Below are 25,595 nucleotides of genomic sequence, written 5' to 3' on the forward strand. Positions count from 1 at the left end.
CCCCCCCCCCCCCCCCCCCCCCCCCCCCCCCCCCCCCCCCCAGCAAAAAAGAACGACCCAGATCCCCCTTCAAGCCCCCGGCTAGGCCAGACCTGCCTCCAGGCTGCCAGCTGAGAAGCCGCCCCTGGAAGGGGAAACTGACACCCCATCAGAGTCCGCCCCGCCCCGCCCTTCCCCTCCCCTGCACGAGTCTCTCCTCTCCCGCCCCAGAAGTTCAGGGGACCCCGCCTGGCCTCCGGCGCTCCAGCCGCCGGGACCCTCGAGACCCTGGGAAGATGGCGAGGAGAAGCCGCCACCGCCTCCTGCTGCTACTGCTGCGCTACCTGGTGGTCGCCCTGGGCTGTAAGTTGCTGGAGTACCTCCACCCTCCCGCTCACTCCTACTGGGACCAGCTCCCTGACCTCCAGCCCCTGGACGCGGCGCTCGTGCAGGGCTGTCTGAGGGTCTCTGGGCTGAGGGTCTGCCGCGGGGCTTTGGACCTGGCACCCAGCGAACCCGGGTGCGGGCAGGCTCTAGGGCGGGAGGCTGGTGTCTTTGGTTTATTGGAAAGAGCGTCTGATTTTGTCAGTTCTAGTTAGAGACAATTAAGGGTCCACACCAGTAGGTTCTCATCTTCTTGCAAAGTTGGGTTAAGTTTTCAAAGACACAGGGACGTGAACAGAATGCAGAACTCACTAACTACTTATAAGATGCTGAGATCCCAAGATGGCATCACTCGGAGGCAGGCGCCGGCCACACTCTAAGTACCAGAGGAGGGGCCGTGTTAAGAGTTTTCTTGGCTTCTGAGGGTCCCAGTTGTGCCGACAATATGCAGTGCACTTGTGGGGCGGGGGATGGGGGGAATTCGTGGCTGCTGAGGCAGAATTACTTTTATCCTCTCCACCTGCACATCTACATTCAGTTAGAGAAGTCTGGTCTGAGGACTCTAGCCAGCTGCTGTGTCCTCAGGGGACGTCCGACGGGATAATTGTTAGAAAGATGCAGAAGCTGAATGATCGAGTAGCGGGGACGACGACAACGACGTCGTCCTAAAGCCAATTTCACGGGATGGTTCTAAACAGGATTTTCACGGATTCTGGACTTAGGAGATTTAAAATCCTGAGGACGTGTCCTATTATTTTCTTTTCTTCGAGTTAACTTTTTAGGAAAATGGAGGAAATTACAATAGAACTTAAGCATTTAAGCAATGAAGTCCTTTTTCTTTCGGTTTTCCTTTTTTTTTTCGTTTTTCTTTCCTTTTTTTAAATTGTGTGGGTCATTATTGTTGCTGTTCAAGTTCTTATAATAAAATACTTAAAATAGCCAGATGAGTGCCTAATACTATAATCCAGTGACTTTTTCTCACGCTCTCATTGCCGAAGTGAGTATTGCTCAGCTCAACGTGATGTGAGCTTTGTCCCTTGGTGGGGGAGGAAGGTGCGAGTTGTCTCAGTGAGGGGGCATTGCTGACCTATATTATAGAAAATCAAACCAGGAAGGCAAGGTTTCACAATAAAACCATTATGCAGTTTTGAAATATCATTTGGTATCATGTCCAGCACAGGGGAAAAAAATACACTAGTGCTGAAAGGCAACAAAAGAGCAGGCTGGAGGAATTGTAGCAAAACTCCCAGGAAAGTTGTGTATTCCATTGATAATCCTAAATTTCAAATACAAAAGTCTGACCTTAGTGTAGTCTGACCTTTTAATTGTCACTAATTAAAAACAGAGAATATGGTCTCACTCTGCTATTCCTTTTCAGTAATCAAAATAGAAACAATACACCCTAAATTTGAAATTGTAGCCAAGAAACAACCAAGAGGTAAACTAAGGCTACAATGAACGGGCAGAAGAACCTCTTCTTTGAGCTTTGGGTAAATGTAACACTCTTCTAACTCTGACTCCTATGGGGGATTAATTTGGAAGAGTGTATGGATCTTTTCTATATTGTTTCTGGTATGCCAAAAGGTCTAGCAGTGCAAGAACGTTTTCTTTTCTTTTTTTAAATAAACTTTTTGATTTTAGAATAGTTTAATTTAAAGAAAAATTGTGAGGATGGTATAGAGGGTTCCTATATACACCACGCCCACTTTCCCCTATTGTTAATATTTTACATTAGTATGATACATTTGTCACCAATGAACCAATATTGATGAACCAATATTGATAACGTTATTATTAAGTCAAATCTACACTTTATTCATATTTCCTTCATTCTTACCTCATGTCCTTTTCTGTTTAGGATCCCATCCAGGACACCACATTACACTTAGTCATCACTCCTCTTAGACTGTGACAGTTTCTCAGACTTCCCTTGTCTTCTATTACCTTGACGGGTTTGAGGAGTACTGATGAAGCATTTTGTAGAATACCCTCCATTGGTATTTCTCTGATGTTTTTCTTCCAACTAGATTGGGCTTATGGATTTGTTGAGAGGAAGATCACAGAGGTGTAAAGGGCTATTTTCATCACATCATGTTAAGGGTACCTACTGTGAACATGACCCATCACTGTTGATGTTAACCTTCATCACCTGGCTGAAGTAATGTATGGCAGGTTTCTCCACAGGTTATCCTTTCTTTCCCCTTTTCATGCTGTATTTTTTGGAAGGAAGTCACTATGTCCAACCCACACTTAAGGAAGAAGAGTTATGTTCCAGCTCCTGGAAGGTGTAGTATCTCTATAAATTATTTGGAATTCTTCTGCTTAGAGCTGTGTCTGTCTCTCCCTCCCCAATCATTCATTCATTCATCCATCCATTTTTATAACAGTATGGGCTAATGGATATTTATTTTATACTTTGGATTATAGTCCAATACTATTTTATTTATTTTGCTGCACAGATTGTTCCAGCTTTGACCATTGGGCTTTCTTTCAGTGGTTCCTCTGTCCCATTGGCATATCCCCATCATTTTATATATGTATGTGTGTCTGATTTTGTTGTTTGTTTTCAGTGCTTCCTTACTTTTTGGCACTATAAAATGCTCCAAACTGATCTTGCATGTTTCCTGCTCTAGTCCTAGAATCAGCCATATCTCTGAGGAGCCCTGGTTCCTTTTTTTGGAGAATGGTGTTGGCAACCGAGGTCTGGACATTAGGTATGCTTATTGCTATTAGGGTGTTGTTGAAAAACAAGAATGTTCTTCAAGGCTAAGTTTCACTCCACTGTCCTATTTGTGATTTATCCACTCAAATTTCATGTTCAGATCCAAAACCAGTGTATTGAAGGCTTATGTATGTATCAGACACTGTTCTAAGGACTTTCTTGTATTTTCTCTCTTTCTAAGTTCTCAACAAATACACAAAACAGAACATATCTTCAGCTTGCAGATAGTGACCCCAAAGCTCAGGAAAGCTAAATTACGTGTCTGAGCTCACTTACCTAGGCTGGAAAGAGATGGAACTTGGATTTGAAGATCTGAGAGTTTGTTCCATAGATAACTTGCCTTCACTTATCTCCTTATTTTTCTATCTGCGTGCTTAACCCTTCTTGCTGTCTTCATTCAAGAAAAGATGGTGGATTTCTTATGCTCTAGTTACATACTCATCTTCTTAATATTCATCTCAAGTGTAACTGTACCACTCTTTTGCCCCGATTATTTCATTCTTTCGTTTTATTTCCATTTATCAACATTCTTTATTTCTTTCTTAATAGTCTGGAGGATTGCCTTTTGTTGGTGGCATTATTTAAACTATGATTTCAGTGTACCTGTTGATATGTGGACATTTATGTGTGTGTTTAGTTGAATTATATTTTTCTTTCCCTCTAGAATTGATATGGGCTCACCATTGGATGTCCACTGCTGAGCAAAGTGCTTGGTTAATAGTAGGTGTAAATATTTACCTATCAATTAGGTGGAAGGGGATGAAGTAGAGTAGGTAGATATGTATGGATAGCATTAATGATTGTAATATAAATCTTGAAGCCCTAACTTATTGTAAGTAAATGAAGTGTCAGATTTCTCTGTCAGATTTCTCTGTGGTGACATTTAAACCAAGGAGTTGGATGTGAATGAGAGTGGTGTGCTGTTCTTGACACTACATGGCTGGTAGGAGCTGGTCCTCAGATCTGGACTGGAACCCAAGCCAGGCAACTTGATCTGAGTCTGTCATCTCTCATCAACTGATAAGGGCTGTGGAGGAGTTCTGGAGCTTCTGCAGAATCACAAGTTTCTGCCTCTAACCCAAAGCGGCACTCCAGGTAACCAGAGGCATGAATTCTGCCCTGTGTAAACCTTGTTAAAACAAAGTATCATAATCAATTTGATGAAAAGAACTGGTTACATCCTGGTATGGTCTCAGTTATCTGCTGAGCATAAAGGTCAAATTGGCCTTGCTGGTAGACCTGATAACCATTTGAATACTGTGACAGAAATTACCTTAAGAAGGAAAAAGTCAAAAACAAAAACGTCAGCATAAAGAGAACAGTGAGTTTCCTATGACTGAGAACACTCATTTATCCTTCCACACGAGCAGTTTAATGAGAAGAGCCCATGTGAGTTTATGTGTTTGCTCTACCCACAGTTCCATCACATTGGTTTCCTCCAGTGGGCCTTTTTGGTGGAGAAGATGTTTTGGACTATAGAGGCAAGAGCTGTTTATTGAAGTCAGGCCGGCAGAAATGTTTAAAGGCCCTTATTTAAAATAACATTTCTTTTCATCCCACAGCAATATAATGACAGCCCTGCTGAGTCCATACTCCAGCATAACTGATTGATGTATTGCCCGATTGATATTTTGAGAAAGATGAGGGTGAGGATGAGAAAGTGGAATCAGAATCTGAGTCAAGTGCTTTCTTTGGCAAAAGCAGAAAGAGAAAACTTAAAACTGGGCACTGTTTCTTGGAAGGTGTTACTCTTAACAAGGCCAGAACTTAGAAAAACAACCCAACTGTATTAGTTTCCTATTGCTGCAGTAACAAATTAACACAAATTTAATACAACACAGATTTATTATCTTAAAGTTCTAGAGGCCAGAAGTCTGAAATAGGTCTCACTGGGCTAAAATCAAGGTATAGGAAGGGCAGTGTTCCTTCTGGAAGTTCTAGCAGAGAATCTGTTTCATGTCTTTTTCAGCTTTTAGAGGTGAGCCACGGCCCCATTACTCCAGATTCAAAGCCAACAATGCCTGGCTACCTTATCTCTGGCTCTCTCTCTTCTAACTCCCTCTTCCGCTTATAAGGACACTTGTAATCATATAGGACTCACCTCCATTATCCAGGATAATCTACCCATCTCAAGGTCAGCTGGTTACCAACTTTAATTCCGTCTACAACCTTGATTCCTGTTTACCATGTAAGGTAACATGTTTATAGGTTCCTGGGATTAATATATGGACATCTTTGGGGGCCTTTATTCTGCCTACCACACCAACCAAAGGTAGGATGTGCACAGCAACAGTGTAATCAATGTTCTGGCCAAGAACATTCTAGATCCCATGGGGCAACCGTAACTTTTACCTTTAAACTATAATTCATAGTGATATAGAACTGTACTTTTTATTGATTGTGTTTCAGATTGCATAGTGTTGTGATAAAGAACATGTACTTTGATGCTGAACTCTGTGCTCACGTACTAGCTGTGTGACCTTGTACAAGTTCTTTGACTTCTGCATGTGTCAGTTTACCCATGTTACACCATGTTATGGTGATAATCCCAATAATAGTACTTACTTCATAGATGTTTAAAGATAATTAAATGTGTTCACATGTATAACACACTTAGAAAACTGGTACTGTTAAAATTGGGGGGCAGTGGAGTTAAACATTCATATGATCACTTAAAATGGATTTTCCACATTTGCAAGAGTCACATCTAAAGATAAATAATAGGTTGTTTTATAAGTATTATAGTAGTTTAAATAGACTGTTTTATTTACTTTTAGTACATTAAGAATTTATTTTAAAATGTGCTTTTTAAAGTTTTGTTACAAAATATACATACATCTATGTCTATCCATCTATATGAAAAGGATGTGCTAGTAGGCAAGTACAGAGGATGGAGCAGACCATTTCAGATGGAGGGAGCAGCATGCACAGATGTACTTGGGCAAGAACAAGCAGGAAGAGCATGAAGGGATGGATGAAGTTCCTATGGCCAGAGCGCGGAGGATAGGGGAGGGCAAAAGGCAGCCACCAGGTGGAGAGCCTTGTGGGAAATATAAATTTTGAATTTATCCTAAAGGCAAGGAGCAGTCATTGAAGGCTTTTAAACACTGAATATCAATCAGATTTGCATTTTAAAAAGAGAACACAGTGGATGGAGAATGGGGAATAGGCAGAATGGGGTGGGTGCAAAGTTGAAGTGGGGAGACCAGTTAGATGCAATTGGAGTGGTCCAGGCAATCACTTCCTTATATATTTTATTGAAGTATATATATATATACACACATATGTAATTAAACATATTCATACACCTACAGAAAATTGTTCTATATTTGAAATGTAGTTAATTAAATTTAATCAGAGATTTGAGAAAAATTACTCTGGTTTTTAAGGATTTTGTTTTCCTTCTGTCCTTCCTTCCTTCCTTCTTTTCTTTTTTCTTTCTTTGTTGTTGAGGAAGATTAGCCCTGCGCTAACATCAGTGCCAATCTTCCTCTATTTTGTGTATGTGATGCCTCCACAGTGTGGCTGATGAGTGGAGTAGGTCCGTGCCTGGGAACCAAACCCGCCAACCTGGGCCACTAAAGTGGAGCACAAGGAAGTTTAATCACGAGGCCACAGGGCCGGACCCTAAAGGATTTTTTTTTTAATCATGTAAGCTGCAAGTGTTTCCAGTTTTCTGTTCAACTCCCAACATATAAACGTAAAACAATGGCTCTTTTGGTTACTATTTATCTTCTTTCAATATTACTCTTTTTTCCCACCCCCTGGGTTTGTCTTCCTTCAGTATTGTTTTAAGTGTTTCCAGAGCTTCCTTGTGTTGCCACCCTTAGGGGAGTAATTGGATTTGATTTGATGGAGAGAAGAGTGGCCTTCTGTGTTACTAAGTGTGAGTGTGTGTGTATGTGTGAGAGAGAGAAAGAGAGAATGAGAGAATGTGTGTGCTCAAACGAATGCCTGCTGACAGAACCACAAAACCCCACTCTCTGGGTCTTGAGGCCAGTGAGTGAATGGGAAATGCTCTGCAGTTGAATTGTTCCTGCATTTTATAAGCAGAGAAGCAAAGAGCTGTGTTGGACCTAGTGCCATGAAAGTATCTCCAGAGCTACACGCTTAGCTCTCCGCTATCTTGGCTCAAGAAGTCCTGAGCAAGAATCCTTGTGAGCCTAACGGACAGGAGTTTTCGTTCTTGTTTATTTATTTGTTTGTTTATTTATGGAGTTTTCATTCTTAATGGAAGAGTTTTTTCCTTCTCTCTTTTTGATTTCTTAGGTCACTGCCATCAAGTTTTTATTTGTTTTGTTGGATTTTCTGTTTTGTTTTAGTTTTTGAAATTTCTCACAGGGGCAGTTTGGGACATACTTGTTGTTATATCTGTGAAGAGTGTAGAAGCCCAGCCTGGTCTTTCTTCTCTCTGTGAGGTGTTTCTAGTGTGCTCGCTCTCATTTTGTCCAAACAGTCACCTGCTGTTTTTAATTTTAGCTTTGCTCACACTGTAAAAACTTGGTAAATACTTTATTGTGGACAGAATCAAAGGCAGAAATAGATCATTGTTAAAATGCCTTCACTTACATGTTTAAAAATAATATATGTAGATGGTAAATTCAAACTGCACAGAAAGGTTATAAAATGAAAAAATAAGTCTCCTTTCCAGCCCTCCTGACTTCTATTCCACTCCTCACAGGTAGCCCACTCTTTTTTTAAAAATTATTTTATTGAGGTCACATTGGTTTACAACATTGTGTAAATTTCAGATGTGCTTCATTATATTTTGGCTTCTGCATAGACTGCATCGTGTTCACCACAAAGTCTAGTTTCCATCCGTCCCCATACATGTGTGCCCCTTAATCCATTTTGCCTTCTCATTCTTAAGTTTCATATAGTTCCAGAAAAATTGAGGGGAAAAATATAGTTCCAGCATATGAAGCTACCTGTATTGTTTCTTTAGGAATAAACATCAAAATTTACTGTGCTTACTGTCCCACCCCTTCCAACAAATCAGATCATATTATACATAGTATTCTGCACCTCCCTACAAACATTTATTTTTACTAGTAATTAAGCCACAACTGAAAGCTAGGTCTCACAAATAGGACTCATGACAACATCTTGCCAAGGCCTCTAAGACCCTATGCCAAAAGGCATTAAGGGGCGACTTTCTAGTTCAAACCACCAAAAGTAAGTAGTGAAGCAAAGTGGTATAATAAAATGGAGGGAAATAAACTCCCAAACCAGAGAACAAATCTAGACAGGGAAAAATTCCAACTGAGACCAATGAAAAAGTCCAAAGAAGAGCGTAAGAGCCAACACTCAGAGAAGACAGGGACATTAGGACCAGCTAGGATTTACAGACAAGTGCAAGCTGGTCTATTTTTAAAGGAGACCCAAGGAATAGTAGTGACCGCAAATAAAAAGGGAACATGTTGAACTACTGGGAAAGTGCTAAATTTTAAAAGGGAGAATTGTGTTCATGTCTAAAGAATGCTCTAAAATAGGAATGGATTCTAATCAGAAGTAGAATGGCCACAATGGAATAAACAATAACTCGAGTGTCTGTTTGTCCAATGATCTAAACATGCAGCTAGCTATGTCGTAAAAATATGATAAAAATCTGCATAAGCTGATTGGAGCCATGGGACCCTTATACTTTGGTTTCATATAATGCTTTTGGACCCAGAACATGTCAGGTTCTTCTGTGTCATAAGCGTGTGTGTGTGCGCGTGCAAAAGAGTGAACATCTTCGCCATTTTACCTAGATACAATGTTGCTCCTTCTCAACTTCCGTCTTCTCTGTTGTTGTTGTCCTCATTGTTGAAATGTTCTGCACGTGGCCGAATGCAATTCCTCCGTGAAGGTCTAAGTCCAAAATCCCCTCCCTCTTCTCCTAAGCCTTTCCCGCTCGTCCACTTCTCAAAGCTGAAGTCTACCACAGATTATAATCCTGGTGCTTTTGGTATCTTCCTGGGTCTTTTATGGCATTGGCTGGGCTGTACTGTTTGCATTTTTCACACGTGCATCTCTCTGGATTGTGAGTTTGTTGAGGGCAGAAACAACACATCCTTGTGTCCCTAGCACCTAGCGTAGTGCCTGGCACATAGTAGTTCTTTAATGATTAGTTAAATAGAGTAAGTAATGGATTTTAATGTTTGTTTCTTAGCTTCATAAAAATTACTTAACTTTTTAATAATAAAAAATTTATTATTAAATTTACACAATCCAGAGAGATGCACGTGTGAAAAATGCAAACAGTACATGTAAAATTAATAGTCCCTAATAAATGCATAATGTTACTGCTGCTAGACTTCCCTCCTCCCCTTTTTTAACCATGGTCTCCCTGGAGTTTAGAGTTACAAGGAAATCTAGAGACTGTTCAGCCTTTTAGAAATTTTGCTGATTGCCTGATGTCTCCTTGTATTGTAAAAACACGTAAATCGCTCTTGAACGAGTAAGCATGAATTAAAAACTCAGAGGAATTGGGGATGACATGGCTGTTAAGTTCCTGTGCTCCGGGGTTCACCAGTTTGGATGCTGGGCACGGACTTATGCATGGCTTATCATGCATGCTGTGGCAGGCGTCCCACATATAAAATAGAGGAAGATGGGCACAGATGTTAGCTGAGGGTCAATCTTCCTCAGGAAAAAGAGGACAGTTGGTGGTGAATGTTAGCTCAGGGCTAATCTTCCTCAAAAAAAAAAAAGTACCAACTCTGGAGAAAATTCTAACATGGGAAAACACTCCGTCCTCCCCCCCAAAAAACCTCAGAGGAATCAAACAATACCTCCTCACATTTGCCTGAGATAAAAGACGACGTAAGATGTTAGAGCGTTATCAGAGTACTCTCTGGAGCAGAGGATTCCAGACATTCCCCTCATGGTCCAGTCTCTTTGCCACTCAATTGATACATTAGCAATCCATGTACCACAGTAGGACAAAGTTTATTAAGAGAGAGGAGAGAGGACAGGGCCCTAATAAAGTGAGCTTTATTTCCAAACCAAAGATGGTTTTCCTAGGCATTTCTGTCCAGCAATTATGACTTCTTGTGGGATCTTGACGCCTGCTCATTAGTACTGAAAAAATTTCCCCAGAATCCAGGTGACTCATTGTCTGGTCCAAGGGTATCATCTCCAAGTTCAGCATTAGGCAAATGCCAAGAATCTCAGCTCTGTTGTGCTACTTCCCCAGAAACAGCTCTGAGGATGCCGGAACGTTAAAAAATCACTGTCTGGAGCACTGGTCTTCAAACTTTTCTGATTACATATCCTACTTCTTTTAAAAAGAGCATATGCCCCAACATAAGTTTTTGGTTATAAATTATATACGTGTATTTCTATGTCAATATATTACATTAATTATGAATCAGAAAATAAATATCAAACAAAGGAGATAATGGAAAAATAAATAAGTAATAATACCCCTGGGCAGAAATGAGGTGGTGGTAGCCCTACATTACAGCATTTGATAAAGGCTCCATAATAAAACACTGTGGGATTGGTACATGAATGGACCAACAGACCAGTAGAACAGAATACAAAGTCCAGAAATTGGCCCAAGTTCATTTGGAAATTTAATATAGATAGACAGACAGAAGATAGATAGATAGATAGGTAAGTAGGATAGATAGATAATCTCTATATAATATATGGATCTATCTATAAAATGGTAGGATCTCAAACCATAGAGAAAGCTTAATAAATATTATTACAACAATTGGGTAGCCATTTGAGGGAAAATGGATCTGAACCTGACAGTGTACATGAGGATAAATTCCGAATGGATCAGAGATCTAAATGTAAGTAAATAAATAAATAAAACCATACCTCACCCCCCCAGTGACAAAAAAAGGAAAGCATGAGTGCTCAAAAGAGCATCATCTGCATGGGAGAAATAAAACACTATAAGCAAATCGAAAAATAAAGGACTCATTGGGGGAAGATATTTGCAATTTAGGTCTCACCCAAAGAGGATTGTCACTGATATACAAAGAGCCCCTAAAAATGGAAAGAAAATAAAAATATAAAGAACAAAGTAGAAAAATGACGCACACACATGTAAAAGCCCCAGAGAGTTCTCAGAAGAAAAATTTAAATGGTTCTTCAAATATGAAGCTCTGTTCAACACAACTGGAAATACAAATTAAACCACCACAAAAATAACATCTCTTCCCTACCAGATTAGCAAAAACACATAACTTATCGGCACGCTCTGTTATTGAAGTTGGATGGAAACAGGTGCTCTCAGACAGTGCTGATGGGGTGTGTATATCTGAATATATCTGCCATGAAGGGGAGTTCAGCAATATGCGGAAAAATTACCTATCTACCCTTTGACTCATCAACCCTACTCCTGAGAACCTGTTCCAAAGCTGAACTTGCAAAAACAGGATGTGATTTATGCACAGTATTATTTATTTCAAAATTATATATTATAAAAAAGATTGAAAACAATCAAATACCCATCAGTAGGGGATTGGCTGAATTAATAACAGAGTAGTATGCCATGTAGCCCTAAAAAAGAATGAGGGCGATCTCCGTGTATGGATATATCAAGTGAAAGAAGCATGATGCGGAACAGTATAATGTAGCAAGCGACAATTTGTGTAAGAAACAAACACTGGGAGGTTAAATGAAACTATTCACAATGGGAGGAAGGGACAGGAATGGAACAGATTTCTCTTGATAACTTATTACATAGATTTGATTTTGAAAACTTAAAGCTTCTGTTTAAAGGATAAAATTCACTAGAACAGCCTGTCTAAAAATTAAAAACAAATGAACCTACCATATATCAAATCAGTGATGTAATCACACAGAGGAAAAAATTATTCTAATCTTGAGCTTAGAACATAATATTCCACTGAATAGTGGAATATATTTTAATTAAAGTTGCAAATATATTTTAAACTAAAGTAATTTAAAATAGCAGTTTTATTTTGAAACTACTTCATATTATAGAATAATGCAAATCAGTAATTATGTTAATATAGATATGAAGATTTTTAGCATAGGAAAAAAGAGATACAGGTATAATGTTTAAAAAAAGTTAAGTGAAAGTCCTATAATGTTATGTTCAAAATGGAAATATCAGTATTAACTCATGATGCTTTTTTCTTTCCCAAACTATATATTTCCTATCTCTGTCCACTAAAAAAGGCCTAGATAAAATCACAAGCTGTATCAGTCAGCTTTAATCAAGTAACAAATAACCTTAAAAAATCTCAGTAGTTTATCATCATAACGTTATCTTTTGCTTGAATTCCATTTTGGTGGCTCCAGGTCAGCTGCCAAATTTCTGTTCTACATGTCTTCTCATTCCAGGCCCCAAGGCTGAAGGAGCTGGCCCTGTTTGGGACAGTCTTTGTGGCCAAGGGAAACGCAAGAGGCACAACTAAACTATGTAACAGCTCTTAAAGCTTCCACTCAACATGGTATATGTCCGCTGGTCAAAGCACATCTCATGGCCAAACCTGGACCTGGGGTGGGGAAGTCTATTCCGCCTGCCAGGATACCCTGGAAATCATGTGATTATAAGTGGGAAGGGAATGAGTACAGTCCTGCATCGCTTAACAATGGGATCACGTTCTGAGAAATGTATTGTTAGGTGATTTCATCGTTGTCCAAACATCATAGATTGTACTTATACAAACCTAGATGGTATAGTCTACTACACACCTAGGCCATATGGTACTAATCTTATAGGTACCACCGTTGTATATATGGTCTGTCATTGACCGAAATGTCATTATGCAGTGCATGACTGTAGTTGGGAATAATAATATAATCTATCCTACAACCCCATAAAAGTGAGCATACAGATTCTGATCTCTAAATACCGTCCACACTAGCAGTGAGTAGGGATCTTAGGAGGAACATCTGATCCCATGTTTAGGGTTGGGCATATGTCAGATGAGCCTGGGACATTTTGTTGTACCAGAAAGCACATTAGCTCTCAAAGATAATGGGTTTGTATCTGAATGACAGGAATCAGCATTAAAAGCCTCCCTTTGGCCAAATTGGAGGAAATTTGAGAATCAAAAATGAAAAATTATTGGATGCAATTGATGTAAAGATATTGAACATAGTTTTTAAATGTATTAATTATGCAGATACTAAAAAGAGAGAGAAAGTCAATAAAATAAAATAAAATACTGGTCACCAGTCTTTGGTCACCATTAGAACCTGCTAAGTCAATTGCTCTTACTCTGATATTTGGCAATCAACATAAAGAATTAAGCCTTTAACTTGCTTTCCGTTATGTTTGTATGTGTAATCACATAGCCTTAATTGATAAGGAAAATTTCTGCATAGAATTCAAGTGAATAAATGTGCAAAGATAATGGAAAAAATAATAGAATCTAATAATCATCATCTTGCAACGTGTAATTGGTTCAGGATATGATTATTAATGGGTAAAAACCTTAGAGAAAATGTTGCTGGGGAACTTTACAATGGAAGGATTAGTCTGTTATCATCTGAAACCACTGATTAATCTTAGCATCATTAAAAGTAGGACAACCAAACGTTGTGTGGGACAATAGGAAGCACATAGTATTCCCCATGTAGTATTCTTGCCCAGCCCTCCAAAAAAAAAGAAGAACACATTGACCTTCACATTGAATCAAGCCTCTTGGCAAGCTAACTTCTTTTCACAGGAAGTAGAGGCACAGAATAAATGACACCACAAGGCTGCACCCAGACAAACTCAGAAGGTGGTTATTTTACAGAATAACTGACCAGGTTGCTACAACAAGTCAATGGCACAAAATGAAAAAATAAAACGGGAAGGGAGGAAAGGGCAGGTTAGCTCTGGATTAAAAAAAAAACAAGACAAAAAATCTAAGAAGCAAATGTAATGCTGAGATGCGGATCCTGATTCAAATACGACATCAGGGGAGCTTGACTATGGCTGGATATTAAGGAATTATTTATTTATTTATTTATTATTTATTTATTACTAAGGAATTATTTGTAATTTTATTAGTTCTGATATAGATATTTGTCTTTAATTTGTATTGATATGTACTAAGATAATAAAGAAAATTGTTTGACGTATATGATTTGCTTTAAAATTCCTCAACAACAAAATGGATAGATGAATTCAATGTAGCCAAATCTTTATAGTTGTTGAATCCAGATAATGAATATATGGGGTTTATTGTTCTGTTCTCTCTACATTTGTGTATATTTGAAAATTTTTTCATAAAAAACTATTTAAACCTATAGAAACAGAAAAAAGAGAAGAATGTGATAAATATATAGAAATTTTAATATTTCTTGTCTTGATCCCTCTGGGTTTTCTTGTACATTCCACCTTAGAGTCTACTGGCTTAAAGAGAGAATATATAGACCAAAGTGAGTCTATTTGAAATAATATCTGTTCTCTCAAACTCTACGCCTTAGCTAGGGTGGTTGGTGTAAGAAACCCAAATGCCATTTGAATAGCCCCCTTTTTAATCTGTTTAGTCTGTCTCACACTAACAGAAAAATAGAATGCCTTAAAACAAACAAACACCCTGTCATTAACTGCAACTCCAAGATCCTGGGTTAAACAGCAAAGTCCATTAGTAAATCCACAGCGTAACAGTTACATTTTTCTTCATGATGTAGCGTGGACGTTTCAGTTCATTTCTTTTGAAAGGGACTTTAATATTTTATTCCCTAAAATGTGAAAGTACCCATTAGATGAATGCACATCACATTCGTAGACTGATAGCAGGAAAAGGTAAATGTGAAAAAGAGTTCATTAAATTGCTAAAAATTTAAAATTTCTTTTTTGTGTATGTGTTTTTTTTTGTTTGTTTGTTTCCAAGGAAGATTAGCCCTGAGCTAACTGCTGCTAATCCTCCTCTTTTTGCTGAGGAAGACTGGCCCTGAGCTAACATCCGTGCCCATGTTCCTCTACTTTATATGTGGGAAGCCTGCCACAGCATGGCTCGCCATGCCGTGCCACGTCTGCACCCGGGATATGAACCGGCGAACTCCAAGCCGCCGAAGCAGAACGTGTGCACTTAACCACTACACCACCAGGCTGGCCCCTAAAATTTTTCTTTTGCACTTATTGAATGGAGCCTCATTCAATCAAGCCTTTCTTGTCAACCCTCTGGCTCTTGTAAACAACCAAAGAGAAAACTTGCAGCCTTCTTACAGGGTAAGGGCATATCCAGCTTTTGACATATCAGCTCAAGTACGTTTCACAATTGTTCATACTTTCTAAAATATCCACTTAATGTTCAAATCCATGTCATTAATAATTTAATATCAAGTTCCAAATGAATTCTTTGTGTGATTTAATTTCCCATGGTTCCTTCAACCCTGAAGACCCCAAAGCTTTAAGGATTCTCTAAAGAAGACTCTGGTTGTGGGGGAAGAATGGAAGAAATAAAGGCATTTAGAAGTAGTCTAAAACCTGTGTCAGCAGCTTCTGCACGCTATCAAGGTAGTCATTTATGTCAGAAGCTATTTCTATGCCAGAGAATCCTTGCCCCAAATACACTATGAATTCATGAGCAAGAGAATGGAGATGCTAAAAGAGGAAGGAATTTCGCTTCACCTCCCATTCCGTCACCTCTTAGAGGGGAAGCAAGATTGCATTACAGCTCTCTAATAGAATTTATATTTAGAGTCCTAATTATTTGAACAGACAAATCATCTTTCTCTCGCTTTTACCATTTTACACATTCAATTATTTAATCTTAAGCGGTGAGATCCCAAAATCTGCTGAATAATGATGAGACCAGTCAAGACGAGCCTTTGTCATTATATGAGCTAGAATGTCTGAGGAAATTTATTCCTAATTATTAGAAAATAAAAGGACAAATAATTTTGGAAGTGGGATACAGAAATACTTCTTTTGTAGAGCAAAGTTATGTCACCAGTGAGTGTGGTGAATATAAATGTTTCTTTTCAGAGGACAATGGATTCCCATCTTTTACCTGAAAGAATATCAATTACATCTTCCCTGACAGGGTGACTCAGGGACCTGTTTACACTGATTGGGATGGTGGGCAGAATCGCCTTCACTTTTTAAATTGATTAATTTTATAAATTATATTTCTGATGTGTATTTGACAGTGGCCCGTTATTGAATTCATAGGTTAAATGTCCATATGAAATGCCTGTACTAGATGTTCAAAGGTCCGCCTTAAACTTTAAACCATAAAAGGCAAGTTTGTTCACAAAGAAGCAAAAAGTACGACAGAAATAAAATGGAGCTTGAGATCTGAAGCACTGAGATTGTGTCAGTTCTGCTCTTAATAATGATATGGCTTTAGAAAACTACTTTTTGTTCAGCTCTTATTTTCCTTGTTTGTAAAATGAGGGGGTTTGATTTAATGATGATTACTGTTCTTTATAATTTAACATTTTCTGTTTTTGAATGGGAAAAAAATGTACCATACTTAGCCTGTGATGATAAAATTATTTTATATGGAGTTGTGAACACGTTTCAGTTCTAAACTGCCTCTTTTAGAGTTCTTATTAGTTAGAACACAGTTTGTTTTGAAAAGGAGAAAGAAATAGGCTCCAAAAATGGCTTGGTATTCATGGCGTTGATTGTACATTATGTTTAAAATTTCTGTTCGATGCAGTAAGCAAAAGGAAGTTGCTGGAAGTTTTGAAGAGTGAAGCAATATACCAAAAAACGGTATTTGAGGTAAACAATAATTTTGACCCCACTACATATAGGATAAACTTAGGAGGAGAGGTGAGGATAGCCCAAATATTAGGTAATAGGGTCTAGGATTTAGGTGGCAGCTGTCAAAATTGTTTAGGAAGAGTTAAATCCAGAAGACTTTGAAAATAGAAATTGATTAGATTTAGTGGTCGATTAAATATGGGGGACATCAGAGAAATCAAAACAATACTTCCAAGTGTTGTAAACGTCAAGAACCAGAGAAACGGTATTTACATTGAAAAGGAATGATTATTTTCTCCATTTCAGGAAGCAACAAAATATCCAACTAAAAATGTCTCTACAAACCATTGGAAAGAGGATAAGAAGTGTAAATCCTCTATATCTGTCCCTTGAATTTAAGTGAATGTTCTAAAAATGGAAAAGTAGATTCACAGTGGAAGAAAAACATTCTCACTCTGGGAGGCTACATGGGGGTAGATTAGTGGGGGGCAAAGGATTGAACGCTGGAGAACATGTCCAGTTAAAGAATATAAAAGAGCGGAGACAATGAAGAAAAAGCACTCTGGGAAATAATAGGCAACAAAGAGAACCAGCATCCAGGGAGCAGGGAGGAATTTTGCCAAATCAGTTGTTATCTGGAGCCCAGGAAGCTGAAGAGAAAGATCAGAGTGAAGTAAGGCAACCTGAGGGATTAAAAAGTAAAGAAAAAACAAAATTAGCATTTGAATGGAGCTTTATGATTGACAGAATACTTTCCCAGGAATTATATTACTTAATTCTCATGTGAACATCCCTGTGCGGTACCTAGAACTATTTTTATCACAGTTTTTAAAATGAGAAACAGAATTGGAATATTTTTAAGCATACTCAGAGGGAGGACTTGAAGAAGTTCGAACTGCTGGCTCCCAATCCCATTTTTTCCTCTATGGGAGACAATAGCCTTACTGGAAAGTGGAAGAAAAGGTAGAAGGCTGGGGAGATTTTAGGGGAAATGAAGGTACTCTTTTCTAGTGTTACTTTAGCATAAAAATTCACAGGGAGAGTGAGAGGGGGCCTGTGTATCATTATATATAGATTTAGCATTAGCGTACAGTATCCTGCAGGGACACTGCAAGGATGACTAATTTCTTCTGTCATAATAAGAAAATAATTTGAATGTTCTGTTTAGAATGTGGTCAACCGTTTAAATATCTTAATGTGTACTTAAAATACTTTCTGACATTTAGCGTATTTGCAGTGTGGTCATCTCAACATTTATGAATGTCTTGCGCATTCACAACTGGAATTGAATTCAAAGCAGAGTTAACCTGAAGGGTAAGCCATAAGCCTGTAATAAATATCTCATGATCTGAAAATACTGTTGAACGAAATGGGAAAAGTATCCAAACATGAGCACATCCACTATTGTCAGAGATGTGTTGTTGAATTTAGTCACCCTGACAGCATCACAGATCATTTAAAAGGGAAATAGAAAATGTCCCCATAATTTTCTGGCCTTTTTTCTAAAAGTTAATATTAAAAGAAAAATACTAGTGTTGTCTTAAGCAAAAATAAATATTTTTATATATCATGCATTTCCTAAATTTTGTATATGTGTTTTTTTCAATTGCTATGCGCTATCTGATAGTAGGATACAAGGATGTTTTTTCCTTTATTTTGAAATAAAGGATAACTTTTCTGGCTAATTTGTTTGGTACCATTTTGTAATTTCTTTTGTCTTTTGCTACTTCCCAACTTTAGTTTCCATGGGAACAGGATCAGTGGGAAAGTATTTGGGACTCTCAAGATGTTGAGTCCAGGATTCTTAATTAGGTTTCAGGCACTTATAGCTTAATTAATATGAGTCTCTGTGTTATATCTTTGAAGGTGGAGAAAACTGGGTTATGACTTCACAATATGTTTGTCTTCTCAAAGATTTTTATTAAAGATTTAGCAGCCAGCTTTAAGATAATTTAAAGTGTGGTAGTACGTGCCTGAAAAAATAAAATACCTTTAGGCATACTATTCTTGACAGATAAGGACACTTAAGAGACAACAATTATCTCTGTTAAACTTATCAAAATTAGACAAATCTTTCTTAGCTGAAAATGTTATCCTTTGCAATACAGCATATTGTGAGTAGGAAGAATTATATTGGGCTTTGATTTGGAGCAGTGAGTAATTCAAAATCAAAAGAGGTAAAATAGAGAATAATAGGATTGAAACGCTTCCAAACAAAAAAGGTCTTGAATAAATCCTGTGTCCTCTCCAATACCTCTTTTGTAGTTTTTTTGTGAGAACAATTACCACCAATGGAACATAAGATAGATCATAGGTTTTACTCTTAAAAATTAACTATATAGTTTTGTTACATCAGCTGTCTGCGTGGAGAACACGCTGAGTTTATAAAACAAAAGTTTCAAGTTTCTGTTAGCTGAGAATGTCTTCAAGGAGTTCCGTCAGGAACTACCAACAGGAGGGATATTACTGAGTTCTGAGCGACCTATTTGATTGAGTTAGTGATGGGTGGGGTGCTGTCCATTTGCTGGGCAGGGACCAGGCTGATAAACATGTGTGCCGACAATGTTGCAGAATAAAGAATTTCCCCGTGTCCCTCATCTTTCATCCTTCATGACTTTCCCAAGTCCCATCGCATATTCATATAAATGTGAACTTTATAACTCTCTGAGCTTGTTTTTTTTAAATTTTTCTTTTTAGATTCCGTATATAAGAGAGATCATACTGTATTTGGCTTTCTCTATCTGACTTATTTCTCTTAGCATAAGGCCCTCGAGGTCCATCCATGTTGTCACAGATGGCACGATTTCATTCTTTTTTATGGCTGAATAATATTCCATTGTGTGTATATACCACAGTTTCTTTTCTATTCATTTATTAATAGGCACTTAGGTTGTCTCCGTATCTTGGCTATTATAAATAATGTTGTTAACATTTTAAGTGTAGATTAATATCTGATTTCTTCACTCTTTCTTCTAGTGTACTTATGTACAAGTATTTATGAATTAAAATATTATTTTGCCATAAATTATTTTCCTTTTATTTCTCTTTAATATTAAAGGAACATTGGGGGCCGGCCCCGTGGCCAAGTGGTTGGGTTTACGCACTCCGCTTCTCGGTCCAGGGTTTCGCTGGTTCAGATCCTGGGCGCAGACATGGCACCACTCCTCATGCCACGTTGAGGCAGCGTCCCACATGCCACAACTAGAAGAGCCCAAGACTAAAATGTGCAACTATGTACTGGGGGGCTTTGGGGAGAAGAGAAAAAAAGAAAGATCGGCAACAGTTGTTAGCTCAGGTGCCAATCTTTAAAAAATAAAAAATAAAAAATTAGAGGAACATTATATTTAATTCTCCAAATTCTACGTATATATACATATAAATATATAAAATATTGTATTATGTATAAATTTTGTTTCAGAATAGTAAAGGAGGTATCAAAAACATTATAAAAAGAGATTCTGATAGTGTTGAAAACGAATGAATTAAAATAAATGAATGGAAATTACAGGTATTTCATTATTGCACTAAATTCTTCAGTTTGTGGCAGTCAAAGACAGGAAATTTATTACATATTTTATTTTTAGGGAACCAGTTTTTCCCTTTCCAAGGCCCATTTTTAGTAATATGAGAGAAGAAAATTAAATGGGAAACAATGTTAAAATATAATGACTCTACAGAATGCACTGCAGAATAATTGTATGCATGTGTATGCACATTTCATTAAAATACGTTTAAGTGCCTTTTTCTTTCGTATGTGGTTTAAGGTGAGCATAGTTTAGAGTTATGCAGTGTCAAAATTACTTTTAGATTTTCATGCAAAGAGGCTATAAACTTTTAATATTATCAAAGAAATGTTGAAATATAACTAAAGCTTAATACTTTATTTTAATTCAACTAGTTAGTATTATCTGTGGGTCTAATATGGCAGGTGTTGTGCTTGATTAAAAACATATAGTTTATACTATATTTAAAACATATTTTATATTACATATAAATATGGTCTACACTATGTATAAAATATAGCAAAAGAAGTTTATACATCTGATTTGAAGACAAAACATGTTCAGTCTTGTTGACAACAGACATTTAGTTATCTCCTATGGTGCGTTAAGCATGATGTAGATACAAATATGTGTCAAACGGTTCCTAATGTCATGTTCCTAACACTATCCAGTGGAAGAATCAGATATGCAAAAGATAGTTTGTAATTAAAAAAAATACTTATAAAAAGAGCTGTGTTAGTTAGAGGAAGGGATGACTATGCAGAGAAGGACAGAAGGGGCCAGAAAAGGCTTTACCTTTCCTGACATTTGAGTGGGTGTTGACCTATAACTAGAAGTTCACCATTTGTCAGGGGAGTGTTGGAGGGAGGGGATTCCAGGCAGAGAGAATGGAGAGTGCAAGGAGCCCAGGGGAGTGGGAGCCCTATGGTGGGTGACTTGAACGTAGGGTTTTTGGGGGGCAGTGATTGAGGGGGAGACTGGAAAGACAAGAGCCAGTTCTGAGAGGCCATTTGAAGGAATTTGGAATTCATCCTGAAGGCAAGGGGAAGCTCTGAAGGAAGGTAAATAGGATCAGGTTGTATTTTAAGAAGCTAAGTCATGTAGGAGTGAGGCAGATGAATTACAAGCTTATCCACATCTATATTCATCCTTAGCTATTTCCCTCCTGAATCAAAGGGAGAGGAGTCTCTCGTGTCAAAAGCTAATGCCTGACCTGTGCTCATGATGCTATTCTGTAGTCTCCTTGGGTCCTTTGCTTCAGCGGCCATCCCCTATCTCGTATTTCTTCAACTTATTTTCATTACTAGCTCTCTCATCACAGGCTATTGACATATTCAAGTTTCTACAATTTCGAGAAGGAAAAAACCCACCATGATTCTGTAGCCAAACTTCTTGAACTGGTGGTTTATATTTATTTTCTCCATTTTTTTACTGACCATTCAGCCCACTGCAAACTGCCCATTTCCCATGCTACTGAAATCGCTATCATTGTATCACCAATAATTTACTAGTTCATAAATTCTCAGCTTACTGTAAGTGAAAACCTTACTTGACCACCCTGGAACATCAAACATTGTCGATACTCCCTCCTTGAAAGTCTGCCCATCCTTGCCTTCTGTGACATCATTCTGTCTTAGTTTCTCTTCTTTCTCTGATTGCCTCTTCTCATTCTACATGATTTCCTCTTGGACTTTTTCTCTCTTATTCTGCCCCGGTGTTTCATGCTCTAAACTGTATTTCCCACTTGGAGAGTCATAATGCTCCTTCCTGTTAAAGGCTCTAATAAATCCTGCAATAGAGAACTTTAACTTGTTAAACCTGTTTCTCAAACCTTTTTGACTGTGGAACCCTGACCATTCTATAACATGCTAAAAGTCAATGGCCAATCTGATTGAGAGGAGACAGGAAGGGAGTATCAGAGAAAAGAACCAGGAAGGAATGGTGTCACAAGACCCACCAAACGTGACAGATCATAAAGTGATATTTAAATTTCTCAAAGTGCATTGGAAAGGAAAGTTCCATGAGCAGTCAAGTGTTACGTAGGGCTTTCACAGGAGAACTTCCTAGAGGTGCTGAGATTTAAGAGAGGTCTTGAAAATTGGAAAGAATTTCAATCAAGAAGAGACAGAGCTCCCACTCTTGCTCACACCTTGTCTCCAAGTGAAGACTGTGTAAAAGGATAAGGAAGACTAGGTAAACTTGTCCTTGTCCTTGAGCATATAGACATGGCTCTGAGAAGGGTGTTTGTTAAGGTTTAAAGGGGAGTGATTGACTATGTAAGGTTGCTCTAGATGAGCTTTCTCAGAACATAATCAATTATGGAACATTTTTTAAAATTATAGTGTATTGCTGAACTTCCAAAAGGAGTTCCTGAGAAACACAGCACACTTATATTAGACAGCCCCAAATTAATTTATTACTGTTATTCATTATGATGCTTGTATTAGAGTTCTCCAGAGAAACAGAATCAATAGGATGTGTGTGTGTGTGTGTGTGTGTGTGTGTGTATAGATATATATAAAGATTTATTTTAAGGAATTGGCTCATGCAATTAAGAAGGCAGGCAAGTCCAAAATCTGCAGAGTGAGCCAGTTAAGCTGGAGACTCAGGAAGAGCCGATGCTGCAGTTCAGGTCTGAAGGCTGTCTGCTAGCAGAATTCCCTCTTGCCCTGAGGAGGTCAGTCTTTTGTTCTGTTCAGGACTTCTACTGATTGGATGAGGCCCACCCATGTTATGGAGAGCAATCTGCTTTACTCAAAGTCCGCCAGCTTACATGTTAATCTCATCCAAAAATACCCTCACAGAAACATCTAGAATAATGTTTGACCACAAAGCTGGGCAATGTGGCCCAGGCAAGTCGACACAAAATTAACCACCATAATGCTATTTTTAAATTATATGTCAAAACTTTTAGAAGAAAATAATTTTAGTTTAAAAAATAAAACTTTTTACATTGTATTATTAAAATTAGAGTTTTTTATTAAATTTATTTTTACTTTTAAATTGCAAAGAAATTTTTAGAATAAGAACAGTGATTTAGGGGCCAGCCCCGTGGCTGAGTGGGTGAGTTTGAGCACTCCACTTTGGTGGCCTGGGCTTCTCCAGTTCAGATCCTGCATGTGGACCTACACACCGCTGATCAGGCCATGCTGTGGTGGCCTCCCACATGGAAGAACTAGAATGACTTACAACTAGGATATACAACTACATACTGGGGCTTTGGGGAGGGAAAAAAAGAGGAAAATTGGCAACAGATGTTAGCTTGGGGCCAATCTTCCTCACCAAAAGAACATACCTAAAAAAAAAATAAATAACAGTGATTTACAGCATTTAAAATCACATTTTAGGTAACTACTCAGAAAGATATTTTAGGAGTTGATTCATTATTTTTAGCATCAAGTATACTCATATGTTGAATTTTTTGTTGCCAAAAAATGTGAAAATTGATTCTACACAGTGATGTTATGATAGACTCAATGTTTTTAGTTTCAGATTGGCTGCTTCAAAACTCTTTGTTGTTTAATCTTGTGCAGCTCATCCCTTCACTTAAAATAGTAAGCATAGCTCTTTATATTCCATTTTCATTTTCTTCATAAATTAACAATCTCCATTCATTTGGCGAATATTTATTGAGTATAGACTATATACCAAGCATTACTCATGGCCCCTGGAATGTAGGTAAAGAAGATAAAGGCCTGTGTCCTCAATGCATAAGTATTTTATATAGTGGGTTAGAAGATGGATAACTGCTATGGAAAAAGGAAAAAATCAACGTAAGATTAAGGGAATCAGGAATTTAGAAGGGTAAAGGTCAGATGAAGGTGGGGTTGTGATATTGAATAAGGCGATCAGTGTAGACTTCGTTAAGGAGGTGTCGGTGTCTTTTGATTAGAAAGATTCTATTCCCATCTGTGACAAAGACTCAGGTCTCAGTTATAACTGAATACCCTTTCCTCACCCATCTGGACTTTAATGTTGCTTTTTGTTTGATTTTAGATGATAGTCAAAAAGCAAGCTGTTGAAAATGGCAGCGGTGGTGCTGCAATACCATTGAGCTGTTCATCCCAATGGGTGAGAAGTCAGTTCTGATACCACCTCATCAAAAACTGAAATGCTAAGACTGACTCTACATAGTTTCAAAATATCTCATTGATTCTGTCCCAAACCTAACATCCTCATGCTACATAGGATATCAAACAGGCATTTTGCCTAAATTATGTTATAACCATTAGACTCTTGCATACCATATTTGGACACAAATACCTTTGTCCATCTTTATAATACTTGATCTGAATAAGTTTCAAAAATTGCATCTCTAATAGCACATATTTATTTCCTGACCATTCTAAGATGCAGCTAAGGGCCCCACTGATTTGAATGTACGTAGTTTGTCTTAGTCAGTTCAGACTGCTATAACAAAAATACCATAGACTCAGTGGTTCAAACAGCAAACATTTATTCCTCACAGTTCCAGAGGCTGGAAGTCAGAGATCAAGGCGGTTTCAGTGGCTGGTGAGAGCCGGCTTCCTGGTTGCAGATGACCAGTTTCTCAGTGTGTCCTTGCATGGTGAAGAGGACGAGAGAGCTCTTTGGAGTCTGTTTTATAGGGCGCTAATCCACTAATCCCATTCCTTAGGGCTCCATCTTCATGAGTTAATCACCTCCCAAAGGCCCCACCTCCTAATACCATCACATTGGGAGTTGGCATTTCAACATATGACTCTTGAGGCATAAACATTCAGTCCCTAACACAGATGTTCATTAAACCATTTCTTTTGCTGTTCTAGTTGATTGACCCAGAAAAGTGCATTTTGGTGTTAGCTCACAGCTGGATGTGTAGGACTAGTTTTGAAATAAAAGAGTGAGTCAGAGAACTGTCTTTTTTTTTTTTTTAAAGATTTTATTTTGTTCCTTTTTCTCCCCAAAGCCTCCCGGTACATAGTTGTATATTCTTAGTTGTGGGTCCTTCTAGTTGTGGCATGTGGGACGCTGCCTCAGCGTGGCTGGATGAGCAGTGCCATGTCCGCGCCCAGGATTCCAACTGACGAAACACTGGACCGCCTGCAGTGGAGCGCACGAACTTAACCACTCGGCCGCGGGGCCGGCCCCTGGAGAACTGTCTTGATCAAAAGAAAAGGGAAATTATTGTTCCTGGATGCAGGGTACCTGAGAAATCAGGGTAACTAATTCTGAGCAATCTTGCCTGACAGTTATAAAATATGACAGTTAAGCAATGCCAAACCATTGTTTCCATGCTCTACCCTTCAAAATAAATGCTTCTTGTTCCTTTGGCTTCCTGAAGACTAATCAAAGGAAACATGAAGCAACAATAAGCCAGGATTCGTTCTCAAATCTCTTCTGGAAGCATTTATGGTAATAG

The 25,595-nt window shown here is 38.2% G+C and overlaps 1 protein-coding gene across 1 annotated transcript in view; it reads left to right on the forward strand.

Moving 5' to 3' along the window:
- The first annotated feature begins 6 nt into the window (after positions 1-6).
- JAM2 (junctional adhesion molecule 2) overlaps positions 7-25,595 on the forward strand; it is a 61,772-nt gene continuing 36,183 nt past the window's right edge. Inside the window, exon 1 of the mRNA XM_046648263.1 lies at positions 7-342. Within this exon, the coding sequence (XP_046504219.1) occupies positions 276-342 (67 nt within the window). The 5' untranslated portion in view covers positions 7-275. The remainder of the gene's footprint in view (positions 343-25,595) is intronic.

Source organism: Equus quagga, chromosome 21 (assembly GCF_021613505.1).
Source record: "Equus quagga isolate Etosha38 chromosome 21, UCLA_HA_Equagga_1.0, whole genome shotgun sequence".
Classification (NCBI taxonomy): domain Eukaryota; kingdom Metazoa; phylum Chordata; class Mammalia; order Perissodactyla; family Equidae; genus Equus; species Equus quagga.